The 26,919-nt window shown below is 37.8% G+C and overlaps 1 protein-coding gene across 1 annotated transcript in view; it reads left to right on the top strand.

Moving 5' to 3' along the window:
• LOC126355327 (uncharacterized) overlaps positions 1-26,919 on the top strand; it is a 234,927-nt gene that overhangs the window by 205,015 nt on the left and 2,993 nt on the right. The window contains exon 14 of the mRNA XM_050005621.1: positions 16,801-16,928. Coding sequence (XP_049861578.1) covers positions 16,801-16,928 — 128 coding nt within the window. The remainder of the gene's footprint in view (positions 1-16,800; positions 16,929-26,919) is intronic.

Genomic DNA, 26,919 nt, shown 5'->3' with positions numbered 1-26,919 from the left:
TTTTGCATGGAAGGTTCTTTGCTTCCTCCCATGCCAGATACTGTAATGTGCCTTAAATTAAAATTTTGTTATACCTGAAAATACATAAAAAAACTGTGTGAAAGTTAGTGTTAGTTGCATACCCACACACTCACTGTCTCAGATATGCATCCCATTTGGGCCAGACAGAAAACTCACTTCTGTTGAATGGTGTGACTGAAAATAGATATAAAATGGTGAGAGATAAACAAAAGGAGCAGATTCTGTTGAATATCATACAGGTATGAATGTTTAGGTGTGCATACAGGAGATGGCTGGTACCTGTGCAGATGGGGAGAGCAGAAGGGTTATATCCTAGAGAGTTGTTATGAGAAACAGTAAAAAAAAGGGAAGTAGAATCTGTATTGACACAGAGCAACAAGAACAGAAAATATGGTTGAGTAAGGATTGAGAGAGATTGTAGAGCTGGCACTGGGGCTTAGAACTGAATAGGATGAAATCAGGACTGGGAATGATATGGATTAGCAGAGATTGACATCAGGAGGGTTGGAAGAAGAAGGATAATAACAGGCCAAGTCTCAAACATGTTCACATACAAATGAACAAGTGGTACTCTATGGCTGTAAGTGGATACGATGTGGTATTAAAAAGAGAGAGAGAATTTGTTTCAGAAATAGTTTCCACTTGCACATTCCAGAAAAGTTATTGTTTGGAAATGGTTGTAAATTATGTGATTTGTGAAGCAAGCATTCAAGTCAAACATATTGTGTGGAGCTCCATACAACCTCTGACAATAAAGTTTGGTGAATAGTCCTGTAACATTAACTATGAACTATGAACTACAGTAACCTTACTGTTCTTGAAATTAGTCACCTCTCATTACTATGCACTGCTGAGCTCTACAATACATGACCTGGAAACTTTGCACCAAGTCTTTCTTTGGGATGGTGTTCAAACACCGCATCACATTTTATTGTATGTCAGGAATATCGTCAAATCTCTTTCCTTTCAAAGTGAGTTTGAGTTGAGGGAATAGTAAGAAATCTGCAGGATTGAAATCCGGTGAGTATGGTGGATGATCAAGTTACCCCACCCCATTTTGCCATGAGCTCTTTGACATTAATAGCCGTGTGTGGGTGAGCATTGTCATGAACAAAAAGCCAGGAACCTTGTTGTGTGTACTGGGGTCATATCCAGCATAGATGATGCATGAAATGGGTCAAGAATTTTAACATACCATGCAGCATTCATTGTCATTCTCTCAGGTAGAAATTCCTTATGGATAATGCCTTGACTATCAAAAAAGGAGATGAGCATAATTTTGATGTGTGACTTTTCAGCTATGACCTTCCTCTAACGAGGAGACATCAGAAAACGACGCCATTCCATGCATTGGGGGGCGGGGGGGGGGGGGGGGGGTAGTAGTGGAGAAACCAGGTATCATTCTTAGTGAAAATATGGCTCAAGAAATAGGGTGTCACGGCTACCATTTTGACAAGCTCCTCTGAAGCCTATAAACATGATTGCTTCTATCTGTCAGTCAAGCTATGTGGCACAAGATGACAACACATTTTCCTCCTCCCTAACTTGTGGGTAAGGATTTGTTACACAGATTCACAGTTCATCTGCAGTTCATCCATTATCATGAGCATTGTTAATCGATGGTCATTCATGATTAATGTCCTCACTTTCTCAGTGTTTTTGTCACTGATGGTGGTCACCAGTAGTCTGTTAAGGGGATTGTCAGAAACATTTTCCTGGCCTCCTTGAAATGGGCAAACCACACATATACACATTTCATGGATAGTGCTTGATCCCCATAAACACGTACCACCAATGCATGTGTTTCTTTTGGTGCCTTGCCAAGCTTAAATCAAAACTTTAAATTGATCCTTTGCTCATTCACTGTCCTGTTCTCAGTTCAGAATCAATGCACTATACAAGCACTTTGTCCAACAGGTATAACATGGAATACACACGATGCTCAACTGAATTATGGTGGAGGCTGGCTGTCAATACCGGCCACTATGCAGGTTAATCGCCAGTGTTTCCTGATCGACCATTCTGACTTCATTCACTGAACGTTTTTGTCAGAGGTTGTATATTACAACTGTTTGGTCTGTTAGATTGTTGGTCACTATTTAATGGCAGCCATGCACCCAGGCTGGAACATGCTTCAGTGTCAAACCTCTGCCGTTCATGAACCATGTACAAAATTATAACTTCTAGAGTAAACTTTGATTTTATTTGATTTACCAAAAGAGACGAAAGAATGGTGGTCTGAACCAGCTGTTCCCCACACCAAAACTGACTACATTTTGTGGTTTCTCTCCATGTCATTCTAGTAAAGCCAGGCAGTAGTGTGCTTCAAGAAATAGATACAACTTCTTCAGGAATTAATGACCTTAATATTCTGTCTCTTCACATTGGAAGTTTAACAGTTGTGGACTCAGCTTATAGCCACTCATAGGGGGCTTCTTTAAGTGCAAATGTTTCCTGAAGTTCCCATGGGCAGCTCCTGTCCTGGACAACCTACCGCCTTGTTCATTGCCACTAATTACTGAGTGACCGGGTACCCACAGCACATTTACCCTCTGGCTTCCCCTAGCCAGAAAAGGGCTTCATGGCATTCCACAATGATGTTTGATCTCATTACAGGGTCTCATAGAGATTTCAGAGCTGCTTGGCTGCCTGAATGAATACAGATGCCATGATCTGTGTGGTAGCTATGAAGATTCTTGCCATTCACCGTCAATTATTCTGCCTGGAATACTTCCCAGGAGAGATTGTAGTCCCTAGTCTAGACTCTACCCCTAATATCCTGGCCCCATCATTTTCATCTGTTTTTGACCCATCAGTAAACCATACAGTGTTTCCTAGATGTTATTGTGGTTCATTCTTCCACTACTCCCTACTTACAATTGTTATTTTGAAAGCTTTACTGAAGCAGCTGGAAGTTACCATATAGCCAGCAATTCCCAGACCATTCCTGTGTTTCTTGGATATACTTTCTTGTGAATGATAGTAGGATAATTTTGTTGGGAGTGACCATTAGATATTGTTTTCTACACCATTTCAACACAACATCCAGAGTACATTGTGCCACTGTTCTAATGGTAAGATATTTGCAGATTTATCAAGTATTACAATGACTAAATTGTCTGTGTATCCTTGGCAAAGGAACCTCTAGTATTCAACTCTTTGGTGACTTAATTCACCACTAGGTTCCAGAGTAGTAGTGATGAAACCCTTCCTAGCAGACACTCTCTGTGATGTTGATCACCATTTTCTCATTCTTTACGATCTATGATGCTTTCTCCTTTTGTGTTCTCAGCATGGTCTCAATCCACCAGCACACGTTGGACTTCATGCCATGCTATTTGCAGCTATAACCATGGATTCAGAGGTTGTGTTACTAAACATACCCTCAATAAATGGAAAGAGGCAGAGAGCAATTTCCCCTGAAAGTGTATAACATTTTCCATCACCCCAACAAGTTGGTGAAGTCCTGTTTCACATGATTCACCTGGTTGATAGGCATGTTGGTTTTCAAGTAGAGAGGTGGAGGACAGTGAATGTTGGTTTCATTCATAAGCTAAGGAGAAATGATCATACCAATATATATCCTTCTTTATCAGTATTTCCAACAAGGGAATGGACTTTTACATCATGTCTGTTTGATAATTAGTCCTAAATGAGCACAATACTCACCATGAATTTCACTGTTTTATGAATAATAACCTGTAGTGTTTCTTTGTCAGTCCCAGACTCATACTTCTGAGTGTCAGTAAATATATTACCATTTATTGTACTACTCTCATCCCTATTTCAGAAGGCCCCCTGGTGATTGAACATGCTGGGACAAATGTCTTATTACTGAGGAACTGCTAACATTACCAAAACTAATAATTTGCATGCCATTATTTATAATTTTATAGTTGTTGCTACTGTTGCCTACAGTTAAAAATCTGCTTTTTGAAGCCCTCCACACTAATCAACCCTGTGTAGATCTCTTCATTTCTGAATAACTACTGCAACCTACTGTTTCATAAAACTGTGCCTGTTAGATATTTTTTCTCTGACTAAATTCAGCAGATTCCTAATACTTCATTGGTTATTTGTCCTTCCTATCTGATATTCAACATTCTTCTGTAACATTACATTTCAAAAGCTTCTGTTCTCTTCTTTTCTTTTTATTGTTCAAGTTTCAGTTCCATACTCCAGGTATATGCTTTAAGACTGGACCTCCTAATATGTAAAACTATACAAGACATTAACATATTTCTCTTTTTATTATTGCTAATTTGTAATTTATATCCTCCTTACTTCTGCCATCATCACCTATTTTACTGTAAAAACTCATCAGTTGCTTTCAGTGTGACATTTTCCAATTTTATTCTCTCACGTCACCTGCATGATTTGACTGCACACACTTACCCCTTTTTGAATTTTATTTATCTGAACTTTACATCTTTTCAAGACTCTATCCATTCCAAGCTCTAATATAAGAAGTCCTGTTGCATACTCTACTGTTCTGACATTGACCAACAAATTTTCTTACATCAGAGTTCAGACGCACACAAGTTAGATGTTTCTTAATTTTCATGATGGTTTTGTAAGACCTCAAATGTCCCCATACAGTGATGGTAAGGAACTGATTCCAACTGTTTTTAAGTGTTTCCCCTAATCACTGTATGGGGGGCATTTGGCGTCTTATAAATCTTCAATTTGTCATCTTAGTGAGTATGGCAGCAAAAAGATCTTTGTTAACAGAATTTCTTGAAACCTGTTGACCATCATTGAGTTGCTGTTTGATTTTGCTTAACTAAGTATTTAGAACCTGCTTTTCCCTCAAATCACTGAACAAGGATGGTATCTCACTCAAGGCTGTAGAAACATGCACATTCCTGGCTGACTTGCAAGCTTTCAATTATTTGTGGCTCACATTGAAGCATACAATCAAGAATATCCACAGCTTTGTTGTCAGTAACCCTAATATGCATAACTTGGACACTGAGAAGCAGAAACCTTAGCAGCGCAATGGGAAATCATATCCATTTTATATGGCATGACCAATACCCATGTCAAAGTCTTCAGTTATTTGTTTTCAAGATAGAATTTAAATTTCTCATGGCCAAACAATACAGCCAAGGTCTCCAGCACATACACTGAATATTTAATTTTAGCAGGTGATAATGTTCTCTGATCATAGGATACCATCCTAAAGTAAGTGACATGGCTTGAATTAGACACATCGGTATAGAAAATAATCTCATGCTCAAAATCAGATGTTGGTATGAGAGGAATACTACTTAAAGTCATACAGCAGTATACTTAATGATAATAATAGAGATGAAAAATTATAACGGACTGAAGCTTACCTGAATGGAATTTTCTTTAGTGTGATTCCACTGAGATATTTCTCCTCCAATCCAAAATCATTGAATTCTTCCTCTTGAGTTTCCAAAATTCCTTGCTAAGTCAAGAAACATGACACATTTGTAGAAGAATCACAGCAAACTGTAACATGAAACCATGACACCACAAGCACACATTGAGTCATTTAGTCACCACAACAGCTCTCCTGTTCACTACTGTTTCTTTCAAAGTGTTTCTGGAAACTGACAACAGAAGGCAGTAGCTGTCAAGATACAAGAAGCTAAATGTCTGTACATTTTTCTCATATGAAATGAGTCCAGTTTTAAAGCTTTGGTCGCTCTTGTGTTGAGAAAATCACACCCTGACTATACTCACATGCAATCACTTGAACACTTGGTTGCCAAACTGTTAATAATAAAATTCAGCAGGATTCAACTCCTGAGCTTTCAGACATTGAATACACCTGTAGCCTCACAATCTGTGAGACTTCATACCACACAACTCATGTAAAGTGATCACAAAATGCACAAAAACAATTTTTTCTGACTAGTACTCACATAACCCTGCCGCAAGATGTTAAGGAAACTAGTTGACCTTTGATAGAAGATGGGTATCAATATCTGCAGTGAGAGTATGCAAAATGTCATTATATCCTGGACTCCCCTTATGGTAACAACTGAGTAAAGAACTGCCCTTCAATAAAAATATTTCTGGACATTAGCAAATTAGCACTAAAGGATATGTGACATAACTCCTTCCATCCTTCTTTCATTCATTATCCACTCATTGTATTGTATACACACCACCATACTGCAGAACTTTCAGGGATGTGAAATGAGTCAAGATGTGCTTTAACAGACTGAAGCGGCTGTTAGAAATTGCACTAATAGTTACTTATCATTCAGCTACTACAAACAGAAAGTGTATTAAATGATTATATGGAAGGTATCAGAAAGTATTGTTTGAGCTGTTACTCAGTATTAGAAAACAGGACAATGCAAATTGAGTGCAGTCCAGTGATTTGAAAAGAAGTAATGGGTTTAATTACACCAGAAGCAATACTTACCAAAATATTCTTGGGGGTATGTCTTCTAATTTTAAATGAATGATAGTGGTTAATAAGTTTGATTATGCTGTTGATATGATTCTCTGTCCAGACAAAAATATGCGTGTAGTGAAGTATTACCTTTATCTGGTACCAGTCTTTATATTATGACTTTGGCACTGGGCAAGCAATCTCTTTGAAACAATGATAATAATAATAATAGTAATAACAACAGAAGTATTTAGCAATGATATAAATATGGCTTTTGGAACAGACAAATGTATGAAAAATAGCATAGTCAAGGGAAAACACACTAAACAAGAAGATTACATACTGGATAATGACAGCAACTGCATAGAAGCGATGGAAAAAACAGATGCCTATAAATATCTAGGATACAGACAAAAAATAGGAATAGATAATACAAATATTAAAGAAGAACTAAAAGAAAAATATAGACAAAGACTAACAAAAGTACTGAAAACAGAATTGACAGCAAGAAACAAGACAAAAGCTGTAAATACTTATGCTATACCAATATTGACCTACTCATTTGGAGTAGTGAAATGGAGTAACACAGACCTAGAAGCACTCAATACACTTACACGATCACAATGCCACAAATATAGAATACATCACATACATTCAGCAACAGAAAGATTCACATTAAACAGGAAGGAAGGAGGAAGGGGATTTATTGACATAAAAAACCTACATTATGGACAGGTAAATAATTTAAGAAAATTCTTTCTAGAACAAGCAGAAACTAGTAAAATACACAACATCACAAAACATCAACAGATATGAAGAAAGTAAATTGGAAAAAGAAAACACTACATGGCAAGCACCCATATCATCTAACACAGCCACACATTGATCAAGATACATCCAACACATGGATAAGAAAAAGCAATATATACAGTGAGATGGAAGGATGCATGATTGCAATGCAGGATCAAACAATAAACACCAGATATTACAGAAAGCATATTATTAAAGATCCCAATACTACAGCAGATAAATGCAGAGTTTGCAAACAACAAATACACTCCTGGAAATTGAAATAAGAACACCGTGAATTCATTGTCCCAGGAAGGGGAAACTTTATTGACACATTCCTGGGGTCAGATACATCACATGATCACACTGACAGAACCACAGGCACATAGACACAGGCAACAGAGCATGCACAATGTCGGCACTAGTACAGTGTATATCCACCTTTCGCAGCAATGCAGGCTGCTATTCCCCATGGAGACGATCGTAGAGATGCTGGATGTAGTCCTGCCACGCCATTTCCACCTGGCGCCTCAGTTGGACCAGCGTTCATGCTGGACGTGCAGACCGCGTGAGACGACGCTTCATCCAGTCCCAAACATGCTCAATGGGGGACAGATCCGGAGATCTTGCTGGCCAGGGTAGTTGACTTACACCTTCTAGAGCACGTTGGGTGGCACGGGATACATGCGTACGTGCATTGTCCTGTTGGAACAGCAAGTTCCCTTGCCAGTCTAGGAATGGTAGAACGATGGGTTCGATGATGGTTTGGATGTACCATGCACTATTCAGTGTCCCCTCGACGAACAGCAGAGGTGTACGGCCAGTGTAGGAGATCGCTCCCCACACCATGATGCCGGGTGTTGGCCCTGTGTGCCTCAGTTGTATGCAGTCCTGATTGTGGCGCTCACCTGCACGGCGCCAAACACCCATACGACCATCATTGGCACCAGGGCAGAAGCGACTCTCATCACTGAAGACGACACGTCTCCATTCTTCCCTCCAGTCACGCCTGTCGCGACACCACTGGAGGCGGGCTGCACGATGTTGGGGCGTGAGCGGAAGACAGCCTAACGGTGTGCGGGACCATAGCCCAGCTTCATGGAGACGGTTGCGAATGGTCCTCACCGATACCCCAGGAGCAACAGTGTCCCTAATTTGCTGGGAAGTGGCGGTGCGGTCCCCTACGGCACTGCATAGGATCCTACGGTCTTGGCGTGCATCCGTGCGTCGCTGCGGTCCGGTCCCAGGTCAACGGGCACGTGCACCTTCTGCCGACCATTGGCGACAACATCGATGTACTGTGGAGACCTCATGCCCCACGTGTTGAGCAATTCAGCGGTATGTCCACCTGGCCTCCCGCATGCCCACTATACGCCCTCGCTCAAAGTCCGTCAACTGCACATACGGTTCACGTCCACGCTTTCGCAGCATGCTACCAGTGTTAAAGACTGTGATGGAGCTCCGTATGCTACGACAAACTGGCTGACACTGACGGCGGCGGTGCACAAATGCTGCGCAGCTAGCGCCATTCTACGGCCAACACCGCAGTTCCTGGTGTGTCCGCTGTGCCGTGCGTGTGATCATTGCTTGTACAGCCCTTTCGCAGTGTTAGGAGCAAGTATGGTGGGCCTGACACACCAGTGTCAATGTGTTCTTTTTTCCATTTCCAGGAGTGTAGAAACAGTAGATCACATCACAAGCGGATGTACAATACTAGCAAATACAGAATACCCCAGAAGACATGACAATGTAGCAAAAATAATACATCAACAACTTTCCATACAACATAAACTAATAAAACAACACATTCCCACATACAAGTATACACCACAAAATGTACTGGAGAATGATGAATACAAATTATACTGGAACAGAACCATTATAACATATAAAACAACAACACATAACAAACCTGAGATTATATTCACCAATAAAAAGAAGAAATTAACACAACTAATCGAAATATCCATACCCAATACAACAAATATACAGAAGAAAACAGGGTAAAAAATTGAAAAATACATCCAACTGGCTGAGGAAGTCAAAGACATGTGGCATCAAGATAAAGTTGACATTATACCAATTACACTATCAACTACAGGAGTCATACCACACAATATTCACCAGTACATCAACGCAATACAGCTACATACATACTTATATATACAACTACAGAAATCTGACATTATTGATACATGTTCAATTATCCTAAAGTTCCTAAATGCAATGTAACATGAACCGTACAGTTGAAAGGAAGTCACGCTTGATCAAGGTCCATGTTACTTTCCATTTTTAACCAGACGTAACGTCTGAGAAAGGAAAGAAATAATAATAATTTTATTGTCATTTGGCCATAACAGAAATAGACAATGTCATATACATACTAAAATACAATTAATAGTTTGAAAGAAACAACAGGTTTGTTGTTAACATTATAGTATTATATTACAGTTGATAAATTCTCTTATATCATAGATTGAGGAAGATTATTAAATTATTTGTACCCCATGATTTCATAGCTGTTGTGTGACTTTGACAGTCTGTGGTAAGGAATATAGAGGCACCTATTCCTTCTTGTATTGTGGCTGTGTACATTTTCTCTGGATTTTGTTTTTGGTAATTTCTTCTTGTATAAATTATGTACAAGTTTATAACAGTCATGGTTTACAGTGTGCCTTATTTGCAGAACCAGCAATTATCCTAATAGCTTTCTTTTGCAGTATGAATATGTCATGTACACAGCTAGAGTTCCCCCACAAAAGAATTCCATGTGTTATTATACTTAAAAAGAATGAAAAATATGATGTTCTAACATATTTTTCATGAATACAATCCATAAGTCGCTTTAACAGATAAATAACTCTTGACAACTTACCACTAATATATTGTACATGTTGACCCCATGATAATTTATCATCTATGTATAACTCCAAAAATTTGACATTACTTGGATCATCTGACAGAAGCTTATCTTTAAGACTACAAACCATCTGCTGTGGTTTGTTTTCATTCAGCAGGAATCCAGTTGCCTTGAACCAATAGGATGCTTGGTCAACTGTCTTTGCTGCACAAGTTTCAAGGCTATTGAAAACATCACTAGCATGAAGAAATGTTGTATCATCTGCATACAACACAGTGGTGAACTTGATAAATGATGGCAGATCATTTATCATTATTGGGAACAAAAAGGGGCCCAGTACAGATCCCTGCAGAACACCTACTTTGACTTGTTCTATACTTGACATTTCTTTCCCTAGACAAACAACTTGCTTATAATTCTGAAGATATGATTTTATTAATTTAAGACTTTTATGTCTAATGCCATAGAATTTCAGTTTTTCTAGGAGTGGCTTATGCTTTACACAGTCAAAAGCTTTACTTAGATCACAAAATGTGAGTTGAGCATAGCCCCGTATCCTCAAACACTTGATGTAAGTATTTGACAACAAAGTCCACAGCATCCACAGTAGACAACTTTTTCCTAAAACCATATTGGGATTCACTAATTATTCCTAATTTTTCAAAATAAACAGATATCTGTTGGTAAATTACACATTCCAGTATTTTAGGAAAAGCTGGGACTATGGAGATTGGTCTGTAACTGGAAGGTGAGTCTATATCTCCCTTTTTATATATTGGAACTACCCTAGCCACTTTGAGGTCTTTGGGAAATAGCCAACAGATATACATTTATTTATACAGAATGTTATGGGGTACACAATATAGTCTTAGTACTTTCTTTAGTATATTAAAGGATATGTCATTTCAACCATTTTAAAATACTTAGGACAAGAATAGGCGAGACCTCGGAGAACATAAATGTGCCTTAATAAAGAAATCATTTAATTTTTGGAGACTTATTTTAAGTTTTTTGCTTCTTACATCTTCAGTCACACCATTTATTAATTTCCATGCAGCTTTGCACTTAATTGTGGAATTATCAATGGTATTGAAATTACGTGTTTTTTGGCTTCCACAATGGCTTTTTTATCCTCATTCCTGCGTTTCATATAGGCTAATCTGACATGTTCTGTTTCTGATTGCTAATATATTGTGCAACACTGGATTTTTGTCTGTTTGTAGCCCTGTTTGTAAAGCCTTTGTCAGTTAATTTGCATTTCTTTATGAGGATGTTGTCATTAAATTGCATCAGAAATGTTTTAAAAAATCTCTCAAATAATAGTTTCCCTGACAAATCAGCATTAGGACTATAATTTGTGTCACCATTACATTGGTTAAACCAGTCTCTCTCAGCAAGGGACTTACAAAACGGAACAATTTTGTCATCTGTGACACGTCTGGTGATTATAACTTTTGGGACAGGCTTAGGAATGTTACTCTTATCAATACAGAACCTACTTGTATAGTTTAAAGATACAGAGTCATGATCTGAAAATGGAAATGCTGTAACATCGCCTGATTCTTCTGCAGTTTTGAAGTTGACAAAAATATTGTCAAGACACGCTTTATCTCTTGTGGGCCTGTTATTGATTGAGTGCAAATTGCACACTGTAAAAGATCCAGCAGCATTTGAAATGCATTTTGTTGCTATTGCTGGAAAAATTTGTATTCAGTATCACCTGATAATTATTTTGGCAGTCAGCATGGTATGTCAGTGTTACCTGTACGACATTTCGATTTTTCTCAACCTTGGCATTAAGTGAAATTTTTAAACTGAATTATATGAACAGTAGATGTTTAAAAATGCAGGGAAGCTAAAATAGTATAAATCTTTATCACCAGTGCCAGATATCTACCTAGAAATAAGATCTGTGATGACCATGTAGCAGGAGATGATAAGTATGCAGTACAATTCCCTAACTCCTAGTAGTTGTAAAGATGTTGATGTCATTCATTTTATTTATTTATTTGGTACATGAAACCATTTTTAGTAAATTGTTTGTACACATTATATAGGACAAGGAGTAAATATTATTAATTTGTGATTTTAGTAATCATTGTGACTACACAATCAACATAATAAAAGTACATAATAATATAAATTGATGTACCTCATTGCTCATATCTATGAAGCAGTAGTTTTTAAGTGAAACTACTTGATCAACACAATCACAGGAAATTATAGTATAAAGTGACATAATACACAGATTAACAATATGTGATAATTGAGGTCTACTTATTACAATGTTCCAGAAATTCAGAGACAGTCTCTGTCTGACACCGTATAACCCCAGGGATATATAATCGTAATGTATGTAGTTATGGTTAGTTGCATATACATATTGATTTGGTTTACAAAGAAGATGAGTTGTCACATTTATAAAAAATGTATATAAATACAATAATAAGTAAATTCTGAATAGATCAGGATATAGAAACATGTGCTTGTGAGTTACTATTGATAAATTTATTGTTACAGTATACAGGTCCCCATTGGACAGTTGGGAAATCTTTGTAAATTTTTGATGATTAATTGTGTCTGTGTCAGGCACAAGGAAGGGATTATTAATTTGAGTTGATTTAAATGTATATTTATTCAATGAAAAGTGATCTAGAGGTGCTTTTAGCTACTTATAACTTGGTATCAATCATAAATTTTCCTATCCAATATGTTCAAGATATTAGCACCATTATAGATAACGCATACATTCAACAAGAGGAAGTTAAAGAGATACATGCATATCCAGTGGTAAATGGAGTGTTAGATCATGAAGCATAGTCACATTACAAAACTTAGTTCCATGTACAGTTCAAAACACTCTAATCAATGACAAAAAATACTGCATATTTTAATGAAATTTTTAAAATTTTGACTTGGGTGATGTTTATATTTCATAATAAATTTTTATGTCTTTTTGACAATAGTTTTCTTGACAAGATAATTAAATTAAAGAATTGCAAGACATTAAAGAGATCTGGAATAACTACAGGCATCATAGTCTCTTCAAAATGAAAGAAGGGCAATCACAACATAGGCAGAACAAGTAATGACTCAGAAATACTTCCTTATTATAGGCAGAACTGCAAAATGTAAAAGTTGTAAAAATGATATACAAGAGTAAGCACATCTTGTCTGACACTGGCAGATCAGGTAATACAATGGAATCCATATGGAATGCTGGTAAAAGAGAAACAGAGAAAGGAGCCATAGAAGGTGACACTAATTCTGTTAAAGGGGATGTGAGCACTGTAAAGGAGAGAGCATGTATAGCACACAGTTTTAATAAGTAGTTTTGAAAAATATGTGAGAAAACTGTTGAAAATAATTCACAAGCTAAAGTGAAAAAATTCACAGAAAAAGCACTACAGAGGACATTTAGTGCTACATTAATTAATTCCTCATCCCCATGATCATCATGACTGTAAAAAGTTTGTAGTTATTGTTGTCTCAGTGGATCATATCTAATGATGGTTGAATAGACCTTGTTTAGTGAACAATAAGAACTTTATTGAATATTGCTTCACATAGCGCTAGGCAAATACGAACACTTTGCATTTATGAGATCAAACTACTCTCTCTTTTTCCAAAGAACCCAAACCTCCCATTCTTTTGCATGGGGATTGTTTTGATTATATTTAACTTTTTATGACCTTGTCGTTGCTACAAGTTCATATGGTTTGGATGATACCTTCAATAAGATGCTACAAAATTTTGGACCTGTAGTATGTAATGTTCTTAGTCCCTTATGTAAAGCATCATCAACTCGTGGAATTTTTCCAAAAAGATTGAAGTTTGCTACTGTAAGACTTCTGTATAGAAAGGGCAACTCTACAGCTGTCAGTAACTATTCCCCCATGTCATTCATAACCTCATTTTGTAAAATTTTTAAGAAAGTGATGTTCTTTAGGATTGTCAGCCTATGTGTAGTAATAGGCTACTTAGCAAATCACAGTTTGTATTTCATATGGGTCATTTAATGATCCAGCTATTTATACATTTACTGAGCACATAACAAAATCTTTAAATGATAAAAATCAACAAATGGGATCTTCTGTGACTTAACAATGGCATTCAACAGTGTCAGTCATAATATTCTATTAGAAAAGTTAAGGTTTTAATGGAATACATAGTTCAGAAAATGGCTAGTTTAGCTCTCATTTAAGAAACAGAATGCAGAAAGTTACTCCAGGCTGTTCAGGGATATATCATATCATTTGCAGGTGATAAATAACAATAGGAGTCCCACAGGTTTTGATCATTGGCTCAATGCTTTATGTTAATGATCTGCCATTTTATCTGGAACAGAAGGCAGAATTATTTCTGTTTGCAGATGACAAAAGTATTGTTATGAAGCTGAGCAAAGAAACACCAACACAGGAAATGGTAAATTATGTTTTTGTGAAAGTTAGTGAGTGGTTTTGCACAAATAGGCTACCTTTAAAGTTTGAAAAAATGCAGCTCATCTAGTTTTGTATTGTCAAAATAATCCCTCCTCCTACTTACCTAGTATACCAATAAACATGACAGAAAATTCTAAGTTCCTAGGTGTGCATATTGATAAAAATTGAAATTGGAAAAAGACTTGCTGAAATGTTTAGTTTCAGTTACTTTTGCAATAAGAATAATTGCTAGCTTTGGGAATACAGAAGTCAGTAAATTAAGACATTTAACATATTTTCATTCATTCATGTCTTATGGGATAATATTCTGGGGTAACGTCTTGCTTAGGTAAAAGATATTCATTGCACAAAAGAAAGTAATTAGAATTATGTGTGTAGTTCGCACAAATTTGAGGTGTCATCAAAATGAAATGGGAGTTTTTTTAATATATTAAAGGATCTTTATCTGCTCATCAACATCAACTCTGTTCCCTTCAAAGTAATCCACCTCAGATATAATATACTTGTGCCAGCACTTTTTCCATTCTTGGAAGCACTTCTGGAATGCACTTTTTGTCATGTTGTTCACCTTCTTCAGATATTCTATTTCTGTCTCATCAGTGGTGCCGAAAAAACATCCTTTCAAGGCCCTCTTCAGTATCAGCAATTGAAAGAAGTCGCAGGGTGCCATGTTCAAGGAATATTGAGGTATGGGTGGGAGAAATATCATGCCACAATTTCCATGAGTGGTTTTGCCACAATTCTGGTTGTTCTCTTTTGGACTGCTTCACCTTAACAGCATGTACTCCTTATTGATTGTATGACCATAAGGCAGGAACTTACAATGCACAATCCCATTGTAATCAAATACAATAGTAAGAAGAACCTTCACATGTGATGAAACTAGTCGAACTTTTTACGGTCTTGGGCCTTCAGGCAATTTCCATCGGGATATTTGGGCTTTGGTTTTAATGGTACAACCATATATCCATGTTTTTTTCACCGGTTATAACTTTATTTAGAACTTCTGGATCATTGTCAACTTCATTTACCAATTCCTGAGTGATGTCTATGAGACATAGTTTTTGGTCCAAATTTAACAATTTCAGACCAAACTTTGCTACTACATGATTCAGCCCAAATCATCTGAAAATATTGCTTGGCATGAGACAAGGAATATGCTGATATCATCAGAAACCTCACTGATGATGATTTGGCAATTTTCTAGAACCATTTACTTTATTTATTCCATATTGTTATCTGTAATTGATGAGCTAGGGCATCCAGAGTGATCATAATCCACATTTCTCAATCTTCTTTAAAAAGTTTATACTTCTTTTAAACTCTTGTCTTACTCATAGCAGATTCATCAAAAGCCACAGTCAACATTTTCAATGCAGTGCTGCGTTTTATCCCTTTAATGTAAATTCTTTGATCCACGTATTTTGAAAATAAAAATTCAGTGAGCATTTGGAAATAAGTAGAGCCTTTTCAATTGTCAGCAATAACTAAATATTCAAAACAGCTGAAACTGCAAACATACATCAGGAACATGTGTGCCAACAAGACAAAATAAAATTGAAAATCTGATATATAAAGCCTGCAGAACTAAAATTTCCCTTGCTTTTTGCTCTCATCTTGTACATCTAGTGGGAATCACTTTAAGCAAGCAGTTATCAATTTAAGCAGCTGGGAATATTAGGTCATGGCCTCACAGTACATTTATTCATTTATGAAATTTCATCAATGATGTATCAAAATTTGAGAGTCACAGAAATATTCATACTGGAAGAAAAAAGATCTTCATTACTCTTTAGTGAATCTTAATTCTGGCACAGAAAGGTGTCAAACATGCAGCTACAAAACTCTTTGACAGCCTACCCATGGAAATAAAATGTCTCACAGGTAGCAGAATTGTTTTCAGATATGGATTAAAGTTGTTTCTTTTAACAACTCTTTCTACACCCTAAAGGTATTCTTGAGTTGAGGTAATTAGTTGTTATTAAAAAAAAGTAACAAACCTGTAAGTGGCCAACACATAGCTGTATAAATACTACTTTTTATTTCTTTGGTTGTATATACATCATAATGTTTATCATGAATTTAATCAATGGATCAAGTAACTAATTAACTAACTAATTAACTTATCAATGACATAATGATGTGCTGATCTTAAAATTTTGTTTCTGCAGGGATCCACAGTGTCTAAACGATTAATAAAAGAAATGTGATCTGTAGTAGGTCAATGGCTGCACATTTGCTGGGAATGCCTTTTTTTGTTAAAGTTTTGTATATTTTTCCAGTGTTCTACTATACTGAAGTCTTATTTTTTGCAGATTCATCTTGGTCTCTAGGTGCCGTTATAGGAACAACAGCGGGAGTAGTAATGATTGTCACAGGTATTGCTATTTTTGGTGTATGGTACCTGAGGAAAAAGAGGAAAGCTCCACAACATAGACATTCAGTAAGTCTTTATGTTTCAGATACAATACAAAAACATATGTGTGTGTCGCAATCAATCCTACTATCAGTGTGTTACCAGCAGTTTCAGACAGTCCTGTAACATCTTTTTTCTTCATGAGTAAACTGAATAAGAATATTCAGATAAACAAACAGACAAAAACTAGTATTTATCTTTGTCATTGACTACAAAATAACAATTATTTAATAATGTGTTACACCTTTTTGGTGTGTCATCACATTATGTTGAATTCTGGAAATAAATATTCATGAAAAAGCTTGTGATACAGGGTGTAATACTTAAGCACAGCATCTGCATACATAGAAGTGAAGAAATAAGACCATGCTTACAATTCTGTACAAATGTGGCATCATCTGTATACACAGCAGTAAATTTTAGGAATATACTAGGCTCCAGGGCCTATGGAAGCACTATTAGTTTCTGTACTCAGCTGAGTTACCTTCATTTTAACCATAATATACTGAGAAGCCCATGAATAAAATAATGTGCCCAGTGGTCAGAAGAAAGCATAAGTCTGGCTGTCTAGAAAAAGAATAATGAAAGTGACACACAGAACTCAATAGCACTGACAGACATGTTGTAGAATTTTAGAACACATTCTGAGCTTGATAATAATGAATTATTTTAACAGGATACCTCCTCCAATATGTATCATAAAATATCAGTCATGAGAAACCTGATGAGTTTTTTTGCAAATGTCATGCTGAAACTCATAGGTGAAGGTAGTCAGGTGGATGCATTATTTCTTGATTTCCAAAAAGCATTTGTCTCAGTACCACACCAACTTTTGTGATTGAAATCATATGAGGTATCAAACAAAATATGACACTGGACTGAGGATCTTTTGGTGTCTGTAATGGAGCTACACAGATACCTCATATTTTGTGGATTATCATAGATTATGATACACCAGATAATAAGGTGTTTACCTCCTTGATACACCATTAATATAACACTTATTGTTTCCTATAACCATTGTTTTTATGAAATTTTAAATATTTTTCTACCTTTTTGGAAATAATTCAGATCATATTGATACTATACATATTTCTTTGGATGTAAAGATTGACATATTTAGATGCCTGTGAGCTATGATAACTAATTTTGTTACTGATTTTTGTGTATTAGTACAGTACAGTCTGTTAATGAGTATTGCCAGCAGTAGTCATTGTGTATTAGCCAGCTATGGAGTATCAGAAGAAGTAGTGTTCCAGTGGGTTACAGAGGAATTTTGTGAAACATTTGTCATGAAAATGTGATGTTAAAGCATGGGAGTAGAAACTGTGAAATTATACTCAAGTATGATGAGAACACAATAAGAAAGCTTCATTACATGAGAGAGTTCTTATTTGTCAGAAACTGAACCCATCATACCAACTAGATGAAAATAATACCGAACAAGCCATAATTTTGATTAAGACCTGCAAGAACCAGATGAGTTCATTTTTTTAGTTTCAAGTCTTGTTATGAACTTCCTTCTAACTTAAAATGGATGCAATAAATTAGTGATAGAATTCCTAAACATTTGTACAAGAAAAATTGGTGATCATTGTTGGTAACAGAAAGGTGGAGGGGGGGAAGGTTTATGATAAGTGGCATATCAAGGAGGACGGGGGGTGGAGGGGGCAAGGAGGTCCATCATGTCCGAGACGTCACTTGCAGAAGATCCCCAAGTGGTCTTCAAGACAAACAAGATTTTTCGGAAAATATATTATTATTAGAGTAATTTGTATGTATTTTATTACCACGTGTATTTATCGGGGGGAGGGAGGAGGGGGGGGGGGGGGGGGGAACAAAGTTTAGTGTCATACTCTGGATGCTGATGTGAATGGGGGACTAGAGATGGAGGTTTGATAACAAATCTTCATGTCCTGGGCACAAGCTATGTTTGCTAACCCACTGTTTGAGGTACAGGAACTATGCACTGTGTTATCTTGGAAGGAGATTCATGTGCACATGTAACATAAGGCATGCCCCAGGACAGTCTATTTTGCTTCATAATGCTCATATTGCACGTGAGTAATTTGGTAGGCAATATTAAATGTAATTTCAAACTTTTTTCAGATGATTATCTGTAGTGAAGTACTGTCTGAAAAAACCTGCACAAAATCTAAGCAGCTCTCCATTTCAAAGTGGTTCAGAGATTGGCAACTTGCTTTACATTTTCATAAATGTAAAACTGCACACATCACAAAATACAGGAAGATAATATCCTATCACAGCCATATCAACACGACACAATTGGAATTAGTCAATTCACAACACATTTGTAACCTTGTGTGGCAATATTAAGTAGCATAATGGAATAGGCTCAATCATAGATAAATCAGTCATCAGACCACAGTATATTGGCAAGATAATAGGAAAATGCAGTAAAATGCATAGGAGACTACATATAAAACAGTTCTACATCACATCTTAGAATATTGGCTGCATGTGTGGGACACATACTAAGTGGGGCAAGTAAAAAGTATATAGAAAGAAGACAGCACAAATGGTCACAGATTTGTTGACTCAAAGGAAAAATTTCATATAAAGTCTGAAAAGTCTATATTGGCAGACACTTGAAGATAAGTACTATTAATGTCACAAAAGCCTACTTACAAAGATTCAAGAACCAATATTACATGAATTATTTAGGAATATACTTTAACTGCCTCTACCCTTATGCATCCCTCACATAGGAACCATGAAACTAAACTAGACTAATTACTTCACACACAGAGATATGTAAGAAATCAATCTTTCTGCGCACAAATGGAACAGGAAAAAACTGTGATATGTCATACAGTATGGTACATCCTGTTACATGCCTTTCACAGCAGTATGCACAGTATGTACTTAGAAGTAGATGCAGATACAGGGGCACTGGGCCAGATACAGTTGCCACTTATGTTTCAGCATGAAAAAGAAAAAGAAAGCTCAACAATGTGTTTTATGACAAAGTTATATGAAAGACTCGCTGAATAATCAAAAGAAATGTGACTTACATACCTCCACAAAAGGTTAAAAAACTATTTATTAACAAAATTGTTTGTAGTGTTGATGATTATCTTCTAAATAAATTAGAAAAATGATTTTGAACCAATAGCTGTTAAACAAAATAATGCTGACAAAATCTGTAAAATATGCAATAGAATAAATATTTTATGCGTGTATTTATACTCTGAATATTTTTATGACACCCATACTATTCACATTGTCTGTGAATGAATAAATAAAGTTTGTGATTTAGTTTTCATTTTCCACAAAGCTTCAGGGTAACTGGACTCTCAGTTATCAGTTCCTTCCCTGTTCCCTCCAATTTTGTTTGAATTTATTTTTGGTTTCACTGATTTTCTTACCATTTGCTCCCAAAATTCTTTTTCACAGTTTCGAAGTCCTCTATAACACTGTCAGTTGTGCTGTATTTAAAAAAGGCCCCAAGATTTTCCCATATATTCCCTCGCCCTATCCCGCCCACCTCCCTTCACAAGATTTTGGGCTCCTAGGCAAACTTTTATGATTTTTCAACCATTATTTCTTGATAACTAAGTAATTTCACCTAGCATGGCTAGTAACCCTGATAACTACTCTTTATAAAACCAATGAAGCCGGTACTTATTTGTCTCTGTTGCTTTCATTGTGCACCATACTGGTCCCATCCACATGCATCTACTTGGACCATCTGGATAATGATCACTTCCACTCGCTGTTCTGCCAATGTCACTTTCTACCATGAAGTTTTGTCAGTTTCTCATGTCTTCAAGTTACTGTGGACAATGTACCTTGAGGTTCCTGTCCATGACACTGCTCAAACATGAGTAAGTGAACAAATCGTACAGTTAAGTCTCAAATGCACAATGGTCATGTGTTTGTGACTGTTCCTTATTTCTTGCAGGTTATTCAGTAGTAAAATGATTCACAACTGATCTTCAGAAGCTGAAAGAATAACATATGATGAAATTGGAAAATCTATTTTTTGTCACACATTTTTACATTAGTCTCCATAAAAATGGCAAATGAAGCTAAAAGTTCAAGTTTATGGGCTCATTAAATGGAAAAATGGACTTCCTGAAACTGTGGAAATATAAGCTATATATTTAGCAAGAACTCACTGAATGCACAATTCCAAATTATGCCCAAATGATCAGCTGCATGAGAGATGACTGAAATGACTGAAAAATAATTAACAATGTAGAGAAAGATAGACTGCTTCTTACTGTAAAGAAGATACGTCAAGTTGCAGACAAGCATGATTAAAAGATGTTCACCTGTAGCTTTCAAAGTCTTCATCAGTAGACACACACAACACACACACACACACACACACACACACACACACACACACACACACACACACACACACACACACACACACACACACAAAAGTAAGCAAGGACACATCCCGCACACATGACCACCAACTCCAACTTCTCAGGCCATAATGCAACAACAAATGGGATGCAGGCAGCAATCTGGAGGGAGCAGGGACAGGGGAGGGGAGGAGAAGGGAAGGGGTAGGGAAAGGAGAACAGGAAGGGGAAGGGGAAGGGGTAGGGATAGTAGTGTATGGGTGGGGAGAGAGGCGCACGCTGTCTGGTGAGCGTGCAGGGACTAGACTAGGTATAGTGCAGGGACTAGGCTAGACATATTGTCAGGAGGTTGTGAGGCAAGAAGGTGGGTAAAAAAGGAACAAAAAATGAGAGTAGTGGGGAAAGACGGGTGGATGTGTTGACAGAGGACTGCAAATAAAGAAGATGGGAGACAAGAATGGGCAGGAGATGATAGGACATAAGGAAACTGTTGGGTGGAGGGTGTGGGGCAGTATGTTACCATAAGTTGAGGCCAGAATAATTATGGGAGTGGAGAATGTGTTGTAAGGATAAGTTCAGAAAAGCTGGTGATGGCGCAGGGAAAGATCCAGATGGCTCGGGTAGTGAAGTAGCCATTGTAATCAAGTGTGTAATGTTCAGCTGCATGTTGTGTCACAGGGTGGTATACTTTTGCTCCTGGCCACAGTTTGGTTGTGGCCACTCATCCTGGTGGACAGCTGGTTGGTGGTCATGATTGCAGCAGAGCTGGTAAATAACATGGCTGCTTTCACAGGTGGCTCGGCCCCTGATGGGGTAGGATAAACATGTGACAGGACTGGAATAGGAAGTGCTGGATAGGTGGATTTAGCAGGTTTTGCACCTGGACCTTCCACAGGGATATGATCCTTGTGGCAAGGGGTTGGGATTGGGAGTAGCATAGGGATGGAATAGGTTGCTGTGGAGGTTGGGTTGGCAACAGAACACCACTCTTAAGAGGGGTGGGAAGTATCTCAGGTAGGATGTCCTTCATTTCAGGACATGATGATAGATAATCAAAGCCCTGGTGAAGGACATGATTCAGTTGTCCCAGTTCGGGGTGGCACTGGGTGAAAAAGGGGACACTCCTTTGTGGCTGGGTTTTCGGGGTGGTGGAAGGATGGGGTTGTAAAGGGCAATGGCATGGGAGATCTGTTTGCAGACTAGGTCAGAGGGAGAGTGCCTATCTGTGAAGTTCTTGGTGTGACCATCAGCATACTGAGGAAGATAGTTTTTGGCACTGCAGATACACTGTCCTTGGGTATCCAGGCTATATGGGAGGGATTTTTGGGTATGACAGGGATGACAGCTTTCAAAATGCAGGTACTGTTGGTTGTTGGGGTGTTAAATGTGGACAGAAGTGCAGATGGAGCCATCAGAGAGGAGGAGGTCAACATCTAGGTAGGTGACATGCTGTGTTCAGGAGGACAATGTGAAACAGATGTGGGACAAGGAGTTGAGGTTGTGAAGGAATAAAGATAGGGCATCTTGGACCTGGATCCAGATCATGAAGATATTATCAATGAACCTGAACCTGACTAGTGGTTTGGTGTTTTGGGAGACTAGGAAGGTCTCCTCTACATGTCCCATTAAAATGTTGGCATGGGAAGGTGCCATGCAGGTGCTCATTACAGTGCTGCAGATTTGTTTATATATCTTCCCTTCAAATGAGAAGTAGTTGTTGGTTAGGCTAAAGTCAGTAAGCTGTATGAGGAATGAGGTAGTGGGTTTGGAGTCTGAAGGCTGTAGACAAAAGTAGTGTTCAATAGCAGTAAGACCATGGGCATGAGGGATGTTGGTGTATAAGGAGGTGGCGTCAACAGTGATGAGTCGGGATCCAGGAGATAAAGGGGTGGGGATGGTGGAGAGCTGGTGAAGGAAGTGCTTGATGTCTTTGACATGGGAGGGTAGGTTACTGGCAATTGGTTGGAGGTGTTGATCAATGAGTGCAGAAATTCTTTCAGTGGTGGCACAATAACCAGCCACAATGGAGCATCCAGGATTGTTGGATTTGTGGATTTTGTGGAGCATGTTCCTTTTATCCCCATCTCCTTGCCCCTGGTCAAGCTCCCATGTGGTGCCGTTGTGTTAAAATTTCTCTGCAATACCTAGTTTAGTAACAAAATGTTAATTAATATGATTTTTTTTGCAAAATTGTGCTTACATGTAATTATTCTCTAAATAAGAGTTTTTGTTGTTGTTGTTGTTGTTGTTGTTGTTGTTGTTGTTGTTCCTCTTTTCGTTGGCGTTGGCGTCGTCGTCGTCGTCATCGTCGTCGACGTCGTCGACGTCGTCGTCGACGTCGACGTCGTCATCGTCGTCGACATCGACGTCGTCATCTTCTTTAGTACAGAGACTGGTTTGATGCAGCCCTCCATGCTACTCTATCCTGTGCAAGCTTCTTCATCTCCAAGTAACTACTGCACCCTGCATACTTCTGAATCTGCTTAGTGTATTCCTCTTGGTGTCCCTCCACCATTTTTACCCTCCACACTGCCCTCCAATACTAAATTGGTAATCCCTTGATGCCTCGGAACACATCCTCCTAAACAGTCCCTTCAACACATCAAATTGTGCCACAAATTCCTCTTCTCCCCAGTTCCATTCAGTACTTCATTAGTTACATGGTCTACCTATCTAATCTTCAGCATTGTTCTGTAGCACCACATTTTTAATGCTTCTATTCTCTTCTTGTCCAAACTATTTATTGTCCATGTTTCACATCCATACATGGCTACACTCCATACAAATACTTTAAGAAAAGACTTCCTGATGCTTAAATCTATACTCCATGTTAATAAATTTCTCTTCTTCAGAAACACTTTTCTTGCCATTGCCAGTCTACATTTTATATCCACTCTACTTCAACCATCATCAGTTATTTTGCTCCCAAAATAGCAAAATTCATCTACTACTTTAAGTGTCTCTTTTCCCAATCCGATTCCCTCAGAATCACCTGATTTAATTTGACTACATTCCATTATCCCAGTTTTGCTTTTGTTGATGTTCATCTTATATTCTCCTTTCAAGAGACTGTCTATTCCATTCAACTGCTCTTCCAGGCCCTTTGATGTCTCTGACAGAATTACAGTATCATCGGCAAACCTCAAAGTTTTTATTTGTTCTACATGGATTTTAATTCCTACTCAAAATTTTTCTTTGTTTCCATTACTGGTTGCTCAATGTATTGACTGAATAACATCATGGATAGGCTACACCCAGTCCCACTCGCTTCCCAATCACTGCTGTCTTTCATGTCCCTTGACTCTTATAACTGCCAACCGGCTTCTGTACAAATTGTAAATAGCCTTCACTCCCTGTATTTTACCCTTGGCACCTTCAGGATTTGAAAGAGAGCATTCCAGTCAAAAGCTTTCTCTGAGTATACAAATGCTGGAAATGTAGGTTTGCCTTTCCTTAACCTCTCTACATCATAAGTCATAGGGTTAGTATTTCCTCACGTGTTCCAACATTTCTATGGAATCCAAACTATCTTCCCCAAGGTTGGCTTGTACCAGTTTTTCATTCATCTGTAAAGAATTTGTGTCAGTGTTTTGCAGCTGTGACTTATCAAACTGATAGTTCAGTAATTTTCACACCTGTCAATTCCTGCATTCTTGGTGTCTGAGGGTACTTTTCCAGTTTCATACATCTTGCTCACCAGATGGTGGAGTTTTGTCAGGGCTGGCTCTCCCAAGGCTATCAGTAGTTCTAATAGAATGTTCTGTACTCTTATGGCCTTGTTTCAACTTAGTTCTTTCAGTGCTCTGTCAAATTCTTCACACAGTGTTGTATCACCCATTTAATCTTCATCTACATCCTCTTCCAGTTTCATAATACTGCCCTTGAGTACATCGCCCTTGCACAGACCCTCTATATACCCCTTCCACCTTCCTGCATTCCCTTCTCTGCTTAGAACTGGTTTTCTATGTGAGCTCGTGATATTCATCAAGTGGTTCTCTTTTCTCCAAATATCTATTTAATTTTGCTGTAGGTGGTATATATCGTACACCTAGTGATATATGGCTCTTCGTCGCTAAATTTGTCCTCTGGCCATCCCTACTTAGCTGTTTTACACTTCCTGTTGATCTCATTTTTGAGACTTTTGTGTTCATTTATGCCTGCTCCATTTACTGCATTTTAATATTTCCTCCTTTCACCAATTAAATTCAATATATTTTCCATTACTTACAGATTTCTAGTAGCCCTCATCTTTTTACCTACTTGATTCTCTGATGCCTTCACTAGTTCATCTGTCAAAGCTGTTCACTCTTCTTCTACTGTATTTCTTTCCCCTGTTCTTGTCAATCATTCCCTAATGCTTTCTCTGAAACTCTCCACAATCTCTAGTTCTTTCTGTTTATCCAAGTCTTATTTCCGTAAAGTTTTGCATTTTTGCTGTTTCTTCAGTTTAGATTAGTTCATAACCAACAAACTGTGGTCAGAGTCCACATCTGCCCTGGAAATGTCTTACAATTTAAAACCAGGTTCCTAAGTCTCTGTCTTACCATTTTGTAATGTATCTGAAACCTTCCAGTGTCTCCAGGCCTCTTCCATGTATCTAACCTTCTTCCATTATTCTTAAACCAAGTTATGCTCTTTGCAAAATTCCACCAGGTGTCTTCCTCTTTCATTCCTTACCCCCATTCCATATTGAGAATTCCATTCCCCCATGACTATTAAGTTTTCATCTCCCTTCACTGTCTGAATAATTTCTTTTCTTTCATCATACATTTCTTATCATCTGCAGAGCTAATTGGCATAGAAACCTATTTCTTCAAACTCTTCATCATCTGTGGAGCTAGTTGGCATATAAACTTGTACTACTGTGGTAGGCATGACCTTCATGTCTACCTTTGCTACAACAATGCATTCACTATGCTGTTTATAGTAGCTTACCAGTGCTCCAATTTTTTTTCATTATTAAACCTACTCCTGCATTATCCCTATTTGACTTTGAATTTATAACCCTGTATTCACCTGACCAGAAGTCTTGTTCCTCCTGCCACATAACTTCACTAATTCCCACTATATCTAACTTTAACCTATCCATTTTACTATTTAAATTTTCTAACCTACCTGCCCAATTAAGGGATCTGACATTCCACACTCTGATCTGCAGAACACCAGTTTTGTTTCTTCTGATAATGATGTCCTCCTGAGTAGTCCCCACCTGGACATCAGAATGGAGACTATTTTACTCCAGAATATTTTACCGAAGAGGACACCATCATCATTTAACCATAAAGAAAAGCTGCATGCCGTTGGAAAAAATTATGGATGTAGTTTCTCCTTGCTTTCAGCTGTTCACAGTACCAGCACAGAAAGGCTGTTTTGGTTAATATTACAATGCCAGATCAGTCAATCATCCAGACTGTTGCCCCTGCAACTACTGAAAAGGCTGGTGCCCCTCTTCAGGAACCATACACCTCCACTGTTGTTGCAACTATGGTACGGCTATCTGTATCGCTGAGGCACGCAAGCCTCCCCACCAATGGCAAGGTCTATGGTTCATGGCGGGAAGTAGGAGTAATCTTAACTTACATGAGTTACAAACTAAATTAATCTTGTCACATTCTTGATCTTCCAAAAAAAAACTTAGATCAGTAAGTTTTGATTTATGCATAATTACATCATATAAT

The sequence above is a fragment of the Schistocerca gregaria genome, chromosome 3, assembly GCF_023897955.1.
Source record: "Schistocerca gregaria isolate iqSchGreg1 chromosome 3, iqSchGreg1.2, whole genome shotgun sequence".
In the NCBI taxonomy this organism is placed as follows: domain Eukaryota; kingdom Metazoa; phylum Arthropoda; class Insecta; order Orthoptera; family Acrididae; genus Schistocerca; species Schistocerca gregaria.
The sequence above is the reverse complement of the archived record's forward strand: the minus strand, read 5'-3'. Positions and strand labels throughout refer to the sequence as shown.